At 34.7% G+C, this 20,337-nt stretch overlaps 2 protein-coding genes across 2 annotated transcripts in view; one reads left to right on the forward strand and one right to left on the reverse strand.

Annotated features, from left to right (window-relative positions):
• The first annotated feature begins 227 nt into the window (after positions 1–227).
• On the forward strand, positions 228–908 carry LOC127095716 (AT-hook motif nuclear-localized protein 27-like). The gene has a single exon (XM_051034365.1). The coding sequence runs from the start codon at positions 228–230 to the stop codon at positions 906–908; it is 681 nt and encodes a 226-aa protein (XP_050890322.1).
• Positions 909–1,065: 157 nt separating this feature from the next.
• The window catches only part of LOC127095717 (plasma membrane ATPase 1), a 41,225-nt gene continuing 21,953 nt past the window's right edge, over positions 1,066–20,337 (reverse strand). Inside the window, exon 11 of the mRNA XM_051034367.1 lies at positions 1,066–1,154. Coding sequence (XP_050890324.1) covers positions 1,066–1,154 — 89 coding nt within the window. The remainder of the gene's footprint in view (positions 1,155–20,337) is intronic.

Consider the following 20,337-nt stretch of genomic DNA (forward strand, 5'->3'; position numbering starts at 1 on the left):
TTAATTTATTGGGGTGTAATTTTTCATTTCCCAATTTCATCATTAAAATTCATTATAATCTTTTAAAAGATAAGTCAAAATATAAATAAAAAAATAATTTTAGATCCTTCACCAGCACTATTAAAAAGGGGAAGTCAGGACAGGAAAAACAAATCAAATTGAATAGAAAAAGAAAAGAGACGATGTCTGACCAAAATACTGAGAGAATCCAAGAGCTTAACCTAACCATGGCACCACAAGTGCCACACCAAACACTAGAAACTAATACCACAAAAATCAATAACCACCCTTCGTCCTCAAACACCATTCGACGTCCTCGGGGTCGTCCACTTGAATCCAAGAACAAAGTTAAGACATCTATCACTGAAACACGTGATAATGTACTTTATTCTCATAAGCTTGAGATCACTAGTGGATCTGACATAGTAAGTAGTATCTTTGGTTACGTTCATCATCGAGGAAGGGGAATATGCATCCTTGGTGGAAAAGGAGTGGTGGAAAAAGTCACTATTCGTCAATCCACAGGAAAAGTTATAACTCTCCAAGGAAGGTTCCAGATTATTTCGATATCTGGTATAATTCACTCACCGACAACGCCAGGGGATGCTGAAGGATTGATGGTTAACTTGTCAGGAACTACAAGACAAGTGGTTGGAGGGATTGTGATTCCCCCTCTGATGGCTTTAGGCTCAGTGGAATTGATGGTTGCTTCCTTCGCAAACTCTGGATCTGAAAGAGTTTCTTTGGTGACAAATGAACAAGATGATCCTCCTTTGTTTAACGCTGGAGGATCAACTAATGGGATGAGGAATATGATGAATATCGACCTCAATTTCCCGTCCTCCTCTGCTCAGGGTTGTAGTGTTGCAGCTGTAACTTCACCATCCAAATCTCCCGCTTCTAGCTAAACATGGAACATTATTGTTTAATTTTTAATAAAATAAAATTATTTAGGAAAATAATTTAGTGGGTGAAATAAAATTTATATATGGATATTTGTCTTTCTTGTTTTATACTTACTCTTTTCTATTGTGTGTATCAAATTCTCATCATGGTAAGTTAAGTTTAACTATAATGCTTTTTAAGCACACAAATATAAATTTTAAGGTTAATAGCATTTTCCCCTACCATATAGACGATTTTTGATTTTCCGCCTGTAAAAAAGTTGTGAAACTAACATTGCCACATGAAAACTCTATCGTTTTAGACTTTATGAAAAAACGAATCAGCAAAAACGCCAATGTGACGCACTTGTTGGGAATTTTTTATTTTTATTATTTTTCAATTATTTTTTCTTCTACATGATTTTTGTTTTAACGTTGAAACTTCAAAAGATGAATAATTCAAAACGATACACTAAATTTCAACTCCTTTACAACTAGGAAAAACCCGTTATTTTGTTAAATTTTCTCATTTAAATTGATATTACATAATTATGTAAAAAACTAAATTTATTTAACAATAAACTAGAATTAATAAATTATTAATAAACTATTAATTTCTATTGAATAATTTTTTTATTAATTTAAGTTTATTAAATAATTTTTATTAAATAATTTAAGTGTAATATATATATATAATATATATATATATATATATATATATATATATATGTTGTGTGTGTGTAGTGTATATATATATATATATATATATATATATATATATATATATATATATATATATATATATATATATATATTTCAGTTTATTAATAAAAAATTAAAAATAATTTTTAATAACTTCAAAAAAATCATGCGTTTTGCATTTAAATTCAAAAGTAAATCATTTATCAAATATTAAATAATAGTGATAAATAAATATAATATAATTAAAAATAAAATATAAAATGGTTTAAAAAATAATTATAATGAAAATATGAAATATGACAAACAATTATGTAATATATCTATTTCAGTAGAAAAACAAATCATGTTAAACAAGTTGTACTAGTGGTAGGCCCCTTTGCAAGGAATGGTAGGTCCCCTTTATTAGAAGTAATTCATATTTATTAGTTGTACTATTTTCTTAGCCCCTAAGTTTGTTAGAGGATATTTTAGTACTTTTATCCTATTCTAGTAACCCTAGTTTTAGCTTATAAATAGGGTGGCAATCATTGTAACTTTTATCATGTTTTGTAGCCGTCATTCTCTTAATAGAATATTTCCGTTCATCATTTATTCTACCTTTGCACCAACAATTGGTATCTAGAGCTCCGGTTCGGATTCATTGGGAAACACGGGAAACACGAGTGAACGTGAGGTCTTGTGTGTTTGATTTTGATTCTTAGATTCGGGTTGAATCTTGAACAAAATCTGATCAGAATTTTAATTCTGTGGGTTGGGAAATACTATGAGAAATCTGAGTGTACTGTGCAAGGTGGAAAGATGAACGGAAACGGCAACATGAACACCAAACTTCCAGTATTTGACGGTAAAAACTGGAACCGTTGGATGATCCAAATGCGTGTACTGTTCGGTGCTCAAGATGTTCTAGATCTTGTCACTGATGGTTATGTTCCGGTAGCAGCAGATGCGACGGATGAACAGAAAAACGCGCAGAAGGAAGTAAGGAAGAAGGATCAGAAAGCATTGTTCTTCATTCATCAATGCGTTGATATAAATGTGTTTGAGAAGATTGCAGATTCAACGACAACAAAGGCTGCGTGGGACACACTGGTTAGATGTTATGGTGGTGACGCATCAGTGAAGAAGGTGAAGCTTCAGTCCTTGAGAAAGCAATATGAGAATCTCAACATGAAGAATAATGAGAAAGTTTCTGAATACATCTCCAGAGTGATTCTGATCACTAATGAGATGAAAGTGTGTGGAGAAACTCTTTCTGAAGAAACAATCATGGAGAAGGTATTGAGATCTCTTACCTGTCAATTTGATTACATTGTGGTAGCAATAGAACATTCCAAAGATCTGAGCACCATGAGAATTGAAGCGCTGCAGAGCAGTCTAGAAGCGCAAGAGTTGCGTTTGACTGAGAGAACTTCTGAAAGGGAAGTAGAGCATCAGGCTCTGAAAGCAACTTCTGATAGGAGGTAACAGAAGCAGTCAGAAGCCAGGAGAAGATCTGATGGTGGTCAGAAGTCAGAAAGCTCAACCTCTGATAGACAAAAGAATGCTCAGAAGGGAAAAGAGAAGTATGACAAGAAGAAGATCCAATGTTACTGTTGTAAGAAGTTTGGTCACTTTGCTAGAGACTGTTGGCCAAACAAGGAGAGAAAATCAGAAGAAGCAAATATAGCCAGAAGTTCTGATGACGAATCTGTGCTATTGATGGCCTCTGAATCTGATGATTTGGATCTGATAGACTGGTGGTATATGGACACTGGCTGTTCAAATCATCTTACTAAAAACAAGAAATGGCTGGTTGACTTTGACTCTGAAAAGAGGACAAAGATTAGATGTGCTGATGACAAATATCTTAATGCAGAAGGTATGGGAAATGTCAGAGTGATTCTGAACAATGGGAAAACAACATTGATTCAGAACGTGTGGTATGTACCTGGCATCAGAAGCAATCTGATGAGTGTGGGACAATTAATTGAGAAAGGTTTTTCAGTTACCATGAAGGACAATCTTCTGAAGCTATATGACTGCAATCAGAAGTTGATTATGGAGTCAGAACAGGGAAGGAATAGAACATTCAAGGTGAATGTCAGAACTACAGACTCAGAATGTCTTAGTGCAACAAGTGCTGAGAAGGAGAGTGAGTTGTGGCACAGAAGATTTGGTCATTTGAATTTCAGAAGCTTAAAACATCTGAATTCAAAGAAGTTGGTACATGGAATTCCTGCAATTAAGAAGCCTGAAAAGTCATGCAAAGTTTGCATGGAAGGAAAACAACCACGATTGCCATTTGCGTCAGAAACTGCTCCAAGAGCAAAACATGCCTTGGGAGTTGTACATTCTGATGTGTGTGGTCCATTTCCAGTAGCATCGATTGGAGGGAATAAATACTTTGTGTTATTTGTTGATGAATTCACAAGAATGACATGGGTATCCCTTATTAAGTTTAAACACGAGGTGTTTGATGAATTCAAGAAGTTCAGAATGAAGGCTGAGAATCAGAGTGGTCAAAAGTTGAAGATTCTTAGAACTGACGATGGAGGTGAGTATAACTCCAAAGAGTTCCAGAAGTTCTGTGAGGAGAATGGAATTGAGCATGAGGTTACTGCTCCTTATACCCCTCAACACAATGGTCTTGCTGAAAGAAGAAACCGCACTTTGCTTGATATGGTGAGAAGCATACTAAAGGAGAAGAAACTTCCTTAGAAGCTCTGGGGAGAAGCTGTTGCCACTGCAACGTATGTACTCAACCGATGTCCTACGAAGAAGTTGAAGGAAATAGTTCCAATACAGAAGTGGACTGGAGATAAGCAAAGTGTTAGTCATCTGAAGGTGTTTGGTTCTGTTTGCTATAAACATGTTCCAGAAGCCAGAAGACAGAAGCTGGATGATAGAAGCAAAGTGATGATTTTGATAGGGTACCACAGTACAGGTGCATACAAGCTCTATTGTCCAGAAACCAACAAAATTGAATTCAGCAGAGATGTGATTGTGAAGGAATCAAAATTTTGGAATTGGGATAAGTCTCAATCTGATGTTAGAACTTCTGAAGAAAGGTCAGAGTTAAGAATTTCTGAAGTTGGAGTAAACTCTAACGTTGATTCTGATTCTGATAGTGATTCTGACTCTGGAGAAGACTCAGAAGATGAAGGTGACTCTGATGATCCAGACTCTGATGACCCAGACTCTGATGGTAATCCAGATTCTAGTGGCAATTCAGACTCTGGAAATATGCCAGCCCCTGAAGATGGTCAAAGCTCTGGAGGAAGTCAACCATATGAAGCTAGAAACTCTGAAGCTCAAGACTCTGAACAAGTTCGGAGACCACAAAGAATCAGAAACATCCCCAGAAGATATGCAGAATTTGACATGCTGCAAGACACTGAAGTAGACTCTGAAGGAGAAGTTATTCAGTGTGCCATGTTAGTAGACTCTGAACCCATAAGTACAGAAGAGGCTCTTAAGCAGAAGCTCTGGCTAAAGGCCATGAAAGAAGAACTTGATGCTATAGAGAGAAACAAGACTTGGAAGCTGACAAAACTTCCAAAAGACAAGAAAGCCATCAGTGTCAGATGGGTTTTCAAGCAGAAGTTAAAGTCAGATGGTTCAATTGGCAAACATAAAGCAAGGTTGGTAGCCAGAGGATTTCTACAGAAACCTGGGCTGGATTACTCTGAAGTGTTTGCACTTGTAGCAAGACATGAAACAATCAGAATGGTGATTGCAATAGCTGCTAACAGGAATTGGCCTCTGATGCATTTAGATGTAAAATCTGCATTTCTGAACGGTCCATTAGAAGAAGAAGTTTACGTGTCACAACCTCCTGGATTTGTGAAAAAGAATCAGGAAGGGATGGTGTACAGATTATACAAAGCTCTATATGGATTGAAACAAGCGCCCAGAGCTTGGAATCAGAAGATTGATTCATTTTTCAAGAAGCAAGGCTTTCATAAATGTGAGATGGAGTACGGTGTCTATGTTTAGCATACTTCTGAAGGAAATATGACTCTGGTATGTTTATATGTTGATGATATACTGCTGACTGGAAGTTCTGAACAAGAGATAGCCAAGTTCAAGAAAGTTCTGATGAATGAATTCGAAATGACTGATCTAGGCAAAATGACATTCTTTCTAGGGATGGAATTCAGATACTCTGAGAAAGGTATTATTTTGCATCAACTCAAGTATGAATTAGAAATTCTGAAGAGATTTAATCTGAAGAATTGTAAGATTGCTGTCACACCTTCTGATACAAATCAGAAACTGGATTCTGACTCTGATGGAAAGGATATGGACGCTACAACCTTCAAACAGTTGGTTGGTCCTCTGAGGTATTTGTGCAATACCAGACCTGATATTTGCTATTCAGTTGGGATGGTTAGTAGGTTCATGAGTAAACCTAAGTGGTCCCATTACCAAGCTACTGTCAGGATTCTGAGGTATATCAAGGGAACTCTGAAGTATGGAGTATTATTTCCTTCTGGAAGAAAGGATGAGTCAGAACTTCTGAGTTATTCAGATTCTGATTGGTGTGGAGACAGAGTTGACAGAAGAAGTACGTCTGGGTACTTATTCAAATTTCTGGGAGGTTCCATTTCTTGGTGTTCCAAGAAGCAACCTGTTGTGGCGTTGTCAACTTGTGAAGCTGAATACATTGCATGTGCTGTTACTGCATGCCAAGCTGTGTGGATTCTGAATCTATTGCAGGATCTGAAGATTAAAGTAAACAAACCTCTGAAGCTGATGATTGACAGCAAGTCTGCAATCAATCTTGCCAGAAACCCAGTGTTGCATAGGAGAAGCAAGCACATTGAGACCAAGTATCATTTTCTGAGACATCAAGTTCAGAGGGGAGTGTTAGAAGTTGTACACTGCAGAACTCAGAAACAGTTGGCAGATGTTTTGACGAAAGCTATCAAGACTGATCAATTTCTCAGATTAAGGGATGGAATTGGTGTTACAAGTTTTGATGGAATATGAATTAAGGGATGGTATTAGAAGTAATTCATATTTATTAGTTGTACTATTTTCTTAGCCCCTAAGTTTGTTAGAGGGTATTTTAGTATTTTTATCCTATTCTAGTAACCCTAGTTTTAGCTTATAAATAGGGTGGCAATCATTGTAACTTTTATCATGTTTTGTAACCGTCATTCTCTTAATAGAATATTTCCGTTCATCATTTATTCTACATTTGCACCAACACCCTTGTCCTCTTAATTTTGGAGTTTTGTATTTTTAAAATTCTTCAAACTTAAAATAATAATAAATAAAATGACAACGTTGCATTTAAAATAATTCAAAATAAAAATAATAAAGTCACTTCGAGATTTTTGGAATAAAAAAAATGACAAAAATACAAAAATTAATGCCACATAGCCTTACGCATTGGCACATTGAATGTGTCATTTTCCATCAAGTTTTAAAAGAGAATAATCTTTATATGAAATGTTAGTTTTACAATAACAAAGAAATTACAAGGGGAAACAAATAAAAGTTAAATATATGGCAGGGTCAAAAGTGTTATTAATCCTAAATTTTATTTAACATATGTCATTTGTGCTAGTTAAGTCTAATCTTCTACATAAGTCCATATAAATACACAATATTTTTTTATTTAATGGAGAGAATGAGCCGAAATAAGAGATTACACCAGGATTAACCTAGAGTCACATCAGCACATAAATTAGACATTGCACTCCTGAGTCTCATCCTATTTTCTTGCAATTAAAACAAAAATGTAGGGGGAGATGGGGTCTCCTTGATGAATCCCCCTACTAGGGCGAAAAAAATCAGATGCAGCGTTGTTCCATTTGATGTTGGTTTCAACGCTAGTCACTCCATGCATGATGATACTGGTCATCTTCAAATTGTTAAGTATCGTGACTGTCTAAGATATGTTTCTAAAAATTAAGCTTCAATTTTTTAAAAAATAAATCATCAATTATGTGTTTAAACTATTATTTTGTATTTAGTTCGGTCCATCAATTTTGTAAATATAATAAAGAGTTTATAAATTATTTATATTTTTTTTAGATTTTCATTTGATCTCCAATTTTTAATCCAATTAAGGGACTAACTCGATGAAATTATATAATATTATGATTTACCGACTACTTATTATATTTTTCATGGTTTAGAAACCATATTAAAAATAGAATATTAATTTAGATATAAAAGATTTATTCGTTTTTCTAAATAGAGTATTGACCAAAAGGTTTTGTAACACTTCAAATTTATTTAATAGTAGTATTATTAGTTAAATTAAGATACTTGGTAAACTTAAGATTTTTGGAGTTAAATGTGATTAATTTGTAGGGAATGAGTAGTGAGGGAAGTCTTTCATTTTTCCATGGGAGGATAACTTAAGCCAAGGATTCAAATAAAAAATGCAGTCTCTCTCTCTCTCTCTCTCTCTCTCTCTCTCTCTCTCTCTCTCTCTCTCTCTCTCTCTCTCTCTCTCTCTCTCTCTCTCTCTCTCTCTCTCTCTCTCTCTCTCTCTCTCTCTCTCTCTCTCTCTCTCTCTCTCTCTCTCTCTCTCTCTCTCTCTCTCTCTCACGCACGCACGTATGCACACACGCACGCCATTTTCATTCACACTTAAACCTTTAATTTTTTTCATCAAATTCACTCAAAATCATTAATCAGTCACTACAAATCTTTGAGTTCCTCCCATTTTTCTTAATTTTAATCAAATCTTCAAAACCTAAACTTTTGAAATTCATCTTCTTCAATTGAATGTGCAAGTTTTCATCAATCTCAAAGGTTCTGAGCAATTAGACTACAAGAGGTAAGCAAAAGAAAATTTATTTCATCTTTTTGTTCCTTATTGACCAAGACACCCTATGAGAGTGGAGGAATTGGATTGTTCTCTTTGGATTGTTTTCTTTGTTGTTTTGGTGCTCATTTGTATTTTTAAAACTCATTTAAGTTGTCTCTAGAATTTTAATACTGAAATGGTGAATTTAGACAACATTAGAGATCAAGATTAAACTTAAGGAAATTTGGAACAAACCTTTGGAATGAATGGTGAGTTTATTTGAGGGCTTAATTATATAAATTAAATAATAGTGAAATTAGGTAGGTGGTTAATTAGAGAAAATAAGTTAGTTCTTTACAAACCCCAAAAATATTAGTTTAGGAATTGTTTAGAATTTAATTAGAATGTTTGTAACTCAATTAGGCAGGTGATTCATTAGAATGTTTTGCGAAGAAAAGAATGTGACATTTATAACTAAGATCATTAGATGAATAAGTTGTGACTGATGGGTGGGTGAAAAGACCCACATGACTGCAAATCAAGTAGGCATGAACTAGATAAAATTCAAGCGCGTATTTCTTTCCAATAACCTACCTGACAGTTACCATATCCAAATGGAGAATAACTTCCTAGAACTCAGACAAGGGAATTTTTTATGCCTGAATACAACAGAAAGTTAAATAAATTTGCTAACTATTCCTACCACACCAAGTATGCCACAAACGGGCGTTGGGAGTTCAATCAATACAAGTTCATACATAGAGGGGATACTTCATATGCAGTGTCATTGCAAGTAATTCAAGACTGTAAGGATTTGGTCTAAAAGAGCTATTTGAAAAAATATAATCTAAAAAGGATCAACAAGAAGAAGGAATTTGCTTATAACAAGAAAAAAGAATCATGGAAGTTTATCAATAGTTGAAGCCCAAGAGTTCCCATAATAAAGGAAAGCGATCTTAATCTCCCCGAGTATGCAAGAATTGTGGAGGCTATTATGGTGGAGAATGTATGAAATAGAAAAATGTTTGCTACTACTGTAAAAAAAAGTTGAACACATTAATTGGGAGTGCTTATAATTTAAAGACAAGGTGTTGCTAATAAAACTAAAACTTATGAATCTATGTGCTCGCAGATATTGTCAAGGTAATCCAAGATGGTGAAATTTGTTGACAGTAAAGTTACAATCAACTAATTAGTTATTTAGTTTTGATGATGACAACACCTGATATCAAACAATATCCAATAAAGTTCTTATCTATTGAAGATAGCTCAAGCATTGAATGATGCTCAAGATATTTTATCTAGATATCATATAGAACCAAGCTATCTTCTTGAAGATTCTTTTGAGGATCAAGTCATCTCCTTGAAGTTAGCAATGTGGTCAAACGACATTCAAGTGAAGACTTTTGTTTCAAGGTTCACACGTGGTCTATCTTCTTAACTCTCTAATGATGGTAATAAAATTGAATATATATCAAGGATCATCAAGCCCTAAGACTCAAAGTCCTTGTTTGATTCTAAACTCAAATATAATGATGCCAAGACTTAAAGCTTCAGAGTTGTGAAAAAGAGGAAGTGTGAAAGTTTGCTTGTTCATGTTTGTTTTAGTGACTAGTGTCTTGTAAAGGTATAAGGGTATCTCTGAAAATACAATGACAAAATCACACACACTAGAAATCTTTGAGAAGCCTCTCATATTTTATTTAAAACACATAGGAAAAAGACTTTAAAGCCTAGCCAACTAATTAGGGGAATGTCTGATTGATTGAAAGATATTTTCCAACCGAATAATCAATTAGACCTAGTCACCTTATCAATTATTTTCACTTAGTTAAGTCTAAAATCGATTCAGACAGTCTCTTAATGATTGGTAACAAATAAATATCAAAACCTTCCATTTGTGGCTTGAATAATCAATTATTAAAGGTTAATAATCAATTGGTCTAATCGATCAGGTGAGTTATTTTGCCCATAGACTTCTTCCAAATTTATACTATAATTTAACCTATAAATAGAGAGCTTCTTTATCATTTTATTACATCCAGAAAATAGGCTTTAGTCTCACCTTTTTCTTCTCTCATCATTTTCACAAAATCTCTTAATGTCTAACATATATTTAGACTTAGCATTTCGAAAGTATTCTTGTGTCTAAGTGAGGATCATTATTTTAGGAGAGCGCTTAATTGTAATTTACCAAGAGTGTAGTATCTATTGAGTAAATAATTCCTCTATAAGAGGTTGTTTGGTTGCAAGCTAAACAAGTAAAATCTCTTGTTTATTTTGAGGTATTATCTTAGGAAGCCTCTATTTGGTTCGTGAGTTTCACCAAGAAGAAAATATCCATTTTGGTTCGTGAAGATCATCCATCAAAATCTCCATAAATGAAATTTCATTCTCCTTCTGGAAAGATGTCAAACACAATGTGCTAGACAATGTATGTGACAAGATTAATGCAATAACACTTTAAAAAGAAAATAAAGTAAAATGAACACATAGAGTTGGTAACCAAGTTTGGTGCAATGACACCTGCGTCTTGAGAGAGTTAACCTGAGAAACAAAATCCACTCTTAATAGTAAAAATACGAATTGGTATTAGCTGAAATCTTCTAGTTCAATGCATTTTTTCTTAATAGTACTTATGAATTTCTATTTAGGAAAACTCCCCGTAAATATGAGAGTCTTCTCACTTTCTCTCAACCATTATCCCTAGTGTTTGAACAATTAGAAAATAGTTTGAATTATGTAACTTTCACAACTAAAAAAATAGACTATATTCCTTTATATAGCAGTGGTTCAAATGAATAGAGTTTCAGAGAGCAAAACAAAATACAAAGACTCAAACTACTAAACATGCCTTGCTTGATATCTCAAGGAATGATTCTTCTGTATGGAGAGCTTATCCTAAGATAGAAAAACATTCAGCTACATGTTATCGCGCCGTGAAAAATACCCGAGCACATCACACGCTCGAAATACAACAGAGTCACCACTGAATTTTATTTATACTAAGAGAAAGGGAAAATATAAATAAAACCCAAGGGGAAGATAAAAAGGTTAAGAAAGTCGGTTATGCAAGGGAAAGGTATTAGCACCCCTCATATCTATTGTACTGAATGGGAACCATTTTGATTGTTCTTTGCGTATATAGGTGTTATTATATAAAGGTTACTTATGATTGCTTTTAATTAAGGAAAAATAAGTTTATTAATTAATGTGTTCGCCAAGGATTCGAACCCTCGTGCCTAAGTATTCTCATAGTTCAATGAGAAAATCAGAGTTTTGTAGTTCGGGGTAGAAAACTACGAATTTGTTGGTTTTTTTAGGGAACGATGTTATAATCATATCCTAGAAGTGCTTTGACATTAGCTACGTCAATCCTAGTTTCAATTCTCTAAGCTTTTAGTATGATTTCTAAGGAATGGATTATAAATAGTTATTTTATTAAACAAAAGTTGTTTGTTTTGAAAAGGTTCATGAAGGATTGAATTGAAAAAAGGTTTGTGAATGAACTGGAAAAGATTTGTGAAATGGTGAAGTTGTTGTTTAGACTAAGAGTGTGTTTCTTGAACCCATAAAGTGGTGTATCAGAACCAAAGAGTATGCCATTTAACCAATAGATGGTGATTAGTCAATGCAGAGTTATAGGTGTAAGACCCCAATTTTGAGCATAAGATCCATCACGCTATCTCATTATTTGCATTTGCATTGGGATCACACCTTCGTATCCTCCTCACCCCTAATTCATTTGGGTTTGCATTGGTAGAGATTACCAAGCACTTTTGAATGTATCATACTTTATTTTCTTTTTTTAGCTAACTAAAATACCAAAAATATGTCTATGTGTAGCTTTGTTTCTTTTATAGGTAGTGTGCGTGTCCACCTATGCCTCATCAAGCTCATATCTAAGGTTTGAGACCCTCAGTACAAAATATTAATCAAGAAAAGGTTAAAATTGGTTCTAAGTATCATATATGGACCCCCATTCTCTTTAATTATCATTTTGATCAAGAATTCATCAAGAGTTTGAAGCTTGTTTGCCTTGGAAGCTCTAATTCATCTGGGTATCTTGTGTAACTTACTCGTTAAATTTCTTCACCAATTGATCAAAGATCTCAAGTGATACTTCATTATACATCATCTCAAGCATATATGATCCTCCATGAGCCCCAAAGATCAAAAGAACTTCAATTTTGCAAGTTGGTTCAAAGATGTTGACCAGAAAAGTTAACTAGTCAAATCTAGGGTTTCCTAGACCCTATCTCCTACAATTTTTGTCATATGAAAATGATTTCAAGAGAAAAGTTACTCTTTATGACATTCCAAACAACTTCCATGTTGTCATCAAGATCTAATTTTGCTTGGAAAGTCATTTTTTATGGTGAAAGATTATAGGTCATTTTGTTTGTGCGCTAGATGGAGGGTCAACTTCTAAGAATCATAACTTGCTCATTTTTTATGATATTAAGGCCATCCAACTTTATTGATAAATTTCAATATATCTTCTCTAACTTTGCTTCTTTGATAAAGGTCTAGTTCTACTTGCAAGGGCATGTACCAAGAGGAAACATTATAGATCATTTTGGGCCATCATCATTGAAAAAGCAATTTTCCTCAACTTCTAAAATCCATAACTACCTCATGCAAGATTAAAATGGTGTCAAATTTGTGACCAAATTGCATAGAAATGAAAGAGCTACAACTTTAAAGAAGGAACCATTTTCATTTGAAGTTGATAGCAAAATTTATGCAAGGTGGAAAAAGTGGTCCTTTAACTTTTAACTTAGAAAATTTTCAACTATGTTTGATTTCTCCAACTTCCACCTTAAAATTCATCATGATCCAAGCTCCAAATGTTTCAACAGTAAAGTTTCTCTCATTCATGTTACCTTTCCAAAGAGTCCATGGCATTTTGAGCATTTTTTAGTGACTTGCGCATGGGTGTAATTCATGACCCCATTTGGTAAGATTCATGACCAATTTTCATTTCACTAATGCATGGTTCCATGTTATCATTTCAGGTTGACTTGCATTTTATTCCAGATCAATCCACATCATTCTTTGGGCCTAGCACACACCCATGCAAGCATGCACCATTGCATTGCTATTTTTGGAAAAATTTCAAATGGGGTGGAAAGCAATGTGTAGGCTATATATACATGTCCCTTGAGCTTAGAATGGGATCCACTCTTGCCCAATCTTTGACCTGCTTCTTTCCCAACCTCCATTAAAGGATAAACTTAAGGATTTCTTTAGAAATCGAGTTTCAATTTTCGCATTCTTTTTTGGAATTGAAAATCCAAAAATCCAAGCCTTTTAATCATCAATATCACTTCTTGCAAGTTGGTAGAAGCAAGCCCAAGCAAATTGAGATCAAGATCGAGCTTCCTCACTGCAAATAGAAGGTGAATTTTTTGAAACTTTTTTTCTTCGATTCTCCCTCAATTCTTCATCATTTCACTTGCTTTTTGGTTGGTTGAAGTCCTACCAATGTAGGCAACAAGATTAAGTTGCTTTAAGGTCAAATCGAAGCAACTCAGATCATACTCCTCAATTTTCAATTCCATGTATCTTTCAATACACTTAGAATTGGAGACTTTTGATGGCATATTTGGATTCCTGGCAATTTTCTATTCAAAATAGTGTACACACTTTTTATTTTGGTGAAAGTTGATGGTGGACCAGTCCGGTGAGGTCCATCGGAGAAGATGATCGGAGCTCTAGCTCCGGTGGTGAGTTGGCAGCTTCACATCCAGCTGATCATGGTACAATGATCTAATCCTGGCCTTTGTTTTGAGTTACCCATATTGCAGCGTGTTGACTTGGTTGCATGGTAGACACCACACGCGTGGCCATCAGATATGCCACCTTAATTAATGAGGGAGATCTGATGGCCCTTGTTTTTTCTCACTTTATTTTAATTTCTGATTTTATGTTTAATCCTTCTATTTTTTAATTCATATTAAATTCATTTTTAATCCAAAAAATATGGGACTTTCACCAAAAATATTTAAATATTTGCCTCTTCCATATTTTGAATTAAAATCATTTTTTGGATTAATTTTGATATTTTTTGTGAATTACATGATTTTAGACTTGTTTTTAAATATTTTAAAATACTACTGACTTTCCAAAAATTCAAAATTTTGTTGTCTAAGGTCTTTTGACCTTGTTTGACCTAGGATAAACCCCTTGGCTATTTGTTTGGTTATTTGAAGGGATTTGAGGTTTTGTCCATTTAAAAATGAATTTAAATTCATTTTAAAATTGATTTTTAATTATTTAATTGTTTAAAAATATTGTTGAGTTTTCGGTTGACCTTGTAATGTTTGACTTTCTGTTTGGCCTTGATCATGGTTGATTTGAACTTCCATTTGATCAATACTATTGGACTTAGGGGGTTGATGAAATGTACATTTCATCCCCCAAAATGAATGGATAGTATTGATCAGATGAAATTCCTTCTATGATCAATTTGGGTTTCTATTTCCCCTTCCATCTTCATATTCATCCCTATTATTCCCCAATCCATCATTAACCAATTAATTCTCTTCATGTCTAATGTTAGTTGATTCATCAATGACTTTGTGTCAGATGAATCAACATGAGCCTGACTGAGATAGGTCCTTCCCACTTTGTTTTTTGTGTGTGGTATGTTTTAGGAGCTTGGTTCTTTGTACCAAGTCTCTAACATGCATTAACATCAATATCTTAATTGCCCAACCTCATATAGTTGTGACTTCTACATAAGTCCAATTACGATTGCTTAACATAGAGCTAAATTTGTCCCAAAAGGCATAGAATTCTTGTAAGTAAGATTGTAAGTCTCCAATTCTTCATGGAATTTTGTGAAGACTTGACCTTTTTTCCATTCATGAGAGCTAGTGGCATACTTGTTGATTTATCCAAGTTGGAGCCCTTCTCATGGATGATGTCTTGGTTCATGTATTCATACTTGTGAATGAATGGTTGAGTGTTCTCCAAGGAATGACTTAAACAATTAAAACTCTTCACTAACATTGACTAACTTCTTATTAACATTGCTTTACTTTCAAGTCATTTACTTAATGCAATTAAAAATTCAATATCTTTATCATTCATTGCCATTTACATTTCATGCAATTTGTTTATGTTTCAGTTCTTTTCACTTTGCTCACTTGAGCCATATATTGCGATTGTATATATTGTGTGCTTGTGATTTTGTTCTGTTTGTGGTCTTAGGACCCTAAAATACTTAATAACAACAAAAACCCTAAAAAATATCTAGGTGGACTGTTGGACTTGATTTGAACTTTTGCACTTAGGATAGACAATCTTCCCTGTGCTTTGAGGACTTGGCCAATGCCACTACTTAAGACTGAGCTATCCTTGATTGTGCCTTTCATCTTATGCAAACCTTGAGTGCTCCTAGTTCATCTGTCACTTTGTCTCTATGCTTAATTGTTACACTGTTATTATTGTTTATGTTTGATGATTGCTTCTGAGAGTTTGCCAAGGAATATTTCATCTTATACATGTGAAGACATTGAAGGCTGCTAGCTATTGTAGTGCTTTCTTGGATATTATGGATATCTTTATTTTATGTCTTGGTATTCATATTAACTGCTTAAAATTCCAAAGGAAATGGGTTTCTATCTGGCATTCTTGTCTTGTGGATTGCATCTCATTGGTCAGATCTTTTCAACTCTTAAATTTTAATTTTTTGTCTAGGGTAGTCTCTTCATCTCCTCCCACTTCTTTAATTTCAAAATCTCTCCCTCTTTTTAAAAACCTTCTTTGCTTGTGATTTCAAACTTAGACATGTTTTAATGATTAGAAACTTTGGCCTTATGCCATTGAATTTTCAACATTTTCTTAAATCAAACTTGTAAATAAATTTAACCATATTGACTATAATTTCAAAAGACAAAAAGAACTAACAACCTCATTTAAATCTTTGGGACATTTTATGCCCTTTTCTTTTAAACCTTTGTTGAAATCAATTCACCAACTTCTTTGAAATTTTTACCACAAACTACGGGGTTTTGATCCTTCATTTTTATTTTGGTATGTAGGCATAAGACCGAAGGTTTTGTAAAACACAAAATTGTAATTAATGAATTCTTTTCTCATCCCCTCACTCTATATTTTTATCAAATATCTTTTTGACCAAAACACTTGCACACAAAAAAGGACTCCCTAGGAGTACCTAGGACACTTTGAGTGTTAATACCTTACCTCTGTGTAACCAACCCCCTTACATGTAATCTCTGGCATTTTATTAGTTTTGATTTGAAAACTTCTTATCTTTGTTTTTTTTCGTACTTTTGCCCTTTTTCTTTGGAAACAATAAAAGCACGGTGGCGACTCCAGTTTTATCGACGTCGAGTTAACCAATAATCCGATGGTCATGGATTTTCCACTATAGAAATAAAGTGGCGAATTTGCTGGGGAGTAGTCCTAAGTGGGTTTAGACTAGTTTTTTGTGTGTATATATATGTATTTGATGTTTATTAGTATATATTGTTGTGTGATACTTTGTCTGTTGTGCATGGTGATCTCTGTGTGGTGAGATAAGTTCTAACCCGAACTTGAGTGCAATTTAAGATATGAGGGTGGTATAATCATGTTGGATTTGAAGTAGTATCCTAAAAGAGTTGATATGAGATCCCCCACTCAGTGGAGACCTCTTTGGAGTTACTGGTGTCACACGAGTAAGTCGTGAATAGGAATTACTTTCTCTAATTTGGGGGTCCGAGAAGCTGAGGACCATAGAACATTTAACCCAACTTAGCCTATTTTAGGACGTAGTGTGGATATTGTTCAAGTGTAGACTTGATAGTAGTTGTTACGCGATACTACACTCAAACGAGTTTCTCTTGAGAATACTATGGGTTGATGAGTCAGTCATCCTAACCTATAGTATCAGATAGATGGGATCACGACTCTGAGAACTTTTTAGAACATGATCTACAGGTTTTCATCCTTAGTACACTCCGTTGGGATAGTTCTTAACCTGACTTCATGCTCGTGACTTGCAACAAACCCTTTGATTCTTGATTGATCTGATCAGTCTCATCAATATCAATGGAACTTGGGTGTTGATAAGGTGAAAACTATAATCCACTAAAATGGATGATTGATCTTGATGACGACTTGATTCATCCCTTGACCTTTGTTTGGGTTTTCCTTGTGTGTGATTCCTTGTGTGTGATTGTTGCATTCATGCATACATGGATTATGGACAAAGGAACACTAAGAAGTATAGTTTTAGGTCTCCCGACTTGAAAGAGTTAAGGAAGCTATCATCCTTTGTATTAGATCCCTTGGACTTCCAGAAACATCATGGGAAGCTTTTGTCCGTATTATCCACTGATGTGGTTGAAGGAATTTTGAGTGTCTTGGTGCAATTCTATGACCCTCTTTATCGGTGCTTCACTTTTCCCTATTATCAGCTTATGCCCATGTTAGAGGAGTATGCCCATCTCTTGGGTATGCCCATGTCTAATAAGGTACCTTTCAGTGGGTTGGAGGAGATCCCGAGATCTCAAATCATAGCCGAGGCTCTTCATTTGAAGAAATCCGAGATTGATGCCAATTTGGTGGAGAAATAAGGGATTATAGGGTTGACTTATGAGTTTCTCATTGGTAGAGCTACTGATTTTGCTCAAGACGGTAGCATGGACTCTTTCGCAACCATCTTTGTATTTCTCATCTATGGTCTATCGTTGTTCCCTAACATTGACAGTTTTGTTGATGTTAACGCCATTAGAATCTTCTTGATTGGGAATCCTGTTTCGACTTTTTTGGGTGACATGTATTTCTATATGAATTTGAGGAATTCTAAGGGTGGTGGAACCGTTGTGTGATGTGTTACTCTTATGTACAAGTCGTTTATTTCGTACTTTCCTCCGACGCCTACTTTCTTAGAGAATCGACAATGTCTACGGTGGTCTCAAAGGCTTATGTCTCTCACTAATGATGATATTGTTTGGTATGCTCCTGCATTGGGTAGTTTGGATATTATTGACAGTTTTGGTGAGTTCTCTAACGTTCCTCTCGTTGGTACGCAAGGAGGAATCAACTACAACCCAGGATTGACTCGTCATCATCTTGGGTTCCCCTTAATAGATAAGCCTAATAACATTCAGTTAGAGGGTTTATTCTATCAAGAGGGTAAATATCCCCAACATTTGAAGAGTAGAATGGTGCGTGCTTAGCACAATGTTCATAGTAACAGAAGATCCGAGCTTGGTCCATGCAACTATATTGCTTTGAAAGCTTACACTATTTGGGTGTAGAAGAGAGATTTAGAGCTCAAGATGTCGTGCGCTTGCAAAAGACCTATGTTTGTGGTTATGGTTGAGTCATAAACTATCCCTAACCAAGATGTAAAGGAGTTGGAAGATGCATTTGCCAATACGAAGCAAGAGAGAGACTTGAGGGAAGAGGGATTCCATGCTTTGAACCGAAAGCATGTAGAGTTGGAACATGAGATGTATTTATAGCATGAGGGAGTGATATTTTCACACTTGAAATTTTATCCAAATTTAGCAATGTGAATGGCACAAGTGTATGGGCATGTACATGCCCATAAGGCAATGTATTGAGGTCCAAAATCAACCATGTTGAAGTCTGAATGAAGCTTGAATGGCAAGGCAATGTGAAATGAAGTTTGTACATTTGATTTCCTCCAATGATGCAGCTCTGTTAAAGCCATGCGCAGCCCTAGCAAACCTAATCTAAAATGCATGAACTTGGGTTCTCTGGAAAGCTTGGATCAAGGGGAACAAGTTTGATGTTGAATACTTTTTTATTTGGAGCTTGGATCATGGTGAATTTTGAGGTGGAAGTTTGGAAATTTCAACATGTTGAAAATTTTCCGAAGTGTAAAGTCATATATCTCAATATTCCACCTTACTTAACTTTTTATGTGAGCTTCAAATGAGAAACGTGTCTTCATAAAAGTTGTAGATCTTTCAAAGACCTTTAAAATGGTCACCAATTTCATGTTATTTGGATTTATAATGATAGAGTTATGAATTTTCGAAGTTTGGAAAAATCACTTGTTCAATGGTATAGGTCAAAAATGACCTATAATGTATCCTCATATCACATGCTCATAAAAGTTTAATTTGCTTCCACTCAAAACATCAAAGTTAAATTAGACATCTTGAATTTGATTGTGCAACTTGGAAATATTTCATCTCATAAAAAATGAGCAAGTTATGGCCTTGGGAAGTTGACTTTCAAATTAGGGTTTAGACAAAATGACCTATAATGTTTCAACATAGAAAATGACTTTCCAAGCAAAAATATCTCTAGGTCTCAACATGAAAGTTGTTTGAAATTTCATTTAGAGTAAAGTTTCTCTTGGAATCATTTTCATATGGTGAAAATTGTAGGAGATAGGGTCTAGGGAGACCTAGTTTTGATCAGATGAATTCATCTGGCCAACCACCATCAACCAACTTGCCAACCTTTAATTATCTTGACTTTATAGGCTCATGGTAGATCATATATGCATAAGATTATGATTTTTGAAGGGTCCCTTGATAAATTTGATCAATTGGTGAGATAGCTTATTGGAGAAGTTACTCAAGATACCCAGTCAAACTAGGGTTTCCAAGGCAAATCACCCTGAAACTTTTGAAGAAAACTTGACCCATATGACATGTAGAGATCAATGGGACTAATATATGATTATTTGAGACATTGTGGATCAATCTTTGATTGTGCTCTTAGCCATGAGGGTCTCAAACCCTAGGTGTGGATTTGATAGATCAATGGTGATCATGCCCTACCTACAAAAGAATTAGGCAAATGCAAAGACATATTTTTGGTATTTTGGTTAGTAAAATGATAATATACAAGTATGATACAATCACATGGTGCTTGGTGATCTCTCCCAAAACAAACCCAATGAAAGAGGGGTAAGGAGGATGCCAAGGTATGATCCCATTGCTAATGCATATGATGAAATTGCATGAGGGGTCTTAGGGTCAAAATTGGGGTCTTACATTGAGC

The sequence above is a fragment of the Lathyrus oleraceus genome, chromosome 6, assembly GCF_024323335.1.
Source record: "Lathyrus oleraceus cultivar Zhongwan6 chromosome 6, CAAS_Psat_ZW6_1.0, whole genome shotgun sequence".
In the NCBI taxonomy this organism is placed as follows: Eukaryota; Viridiplantae; Streptophyta; class Magnoliopsida; order Fabales; family Fabaceae; genus Lathyrus; species Lathyrus oleraceus.

Coding starts and splice junctions, on each gene's coding strand:
- LOC127095716 (XM_051034365.1), top strand. CDS start 228: ATGGCACCACAAGTGCCACACCAAACACTAGAAACTAATACCACAAAA.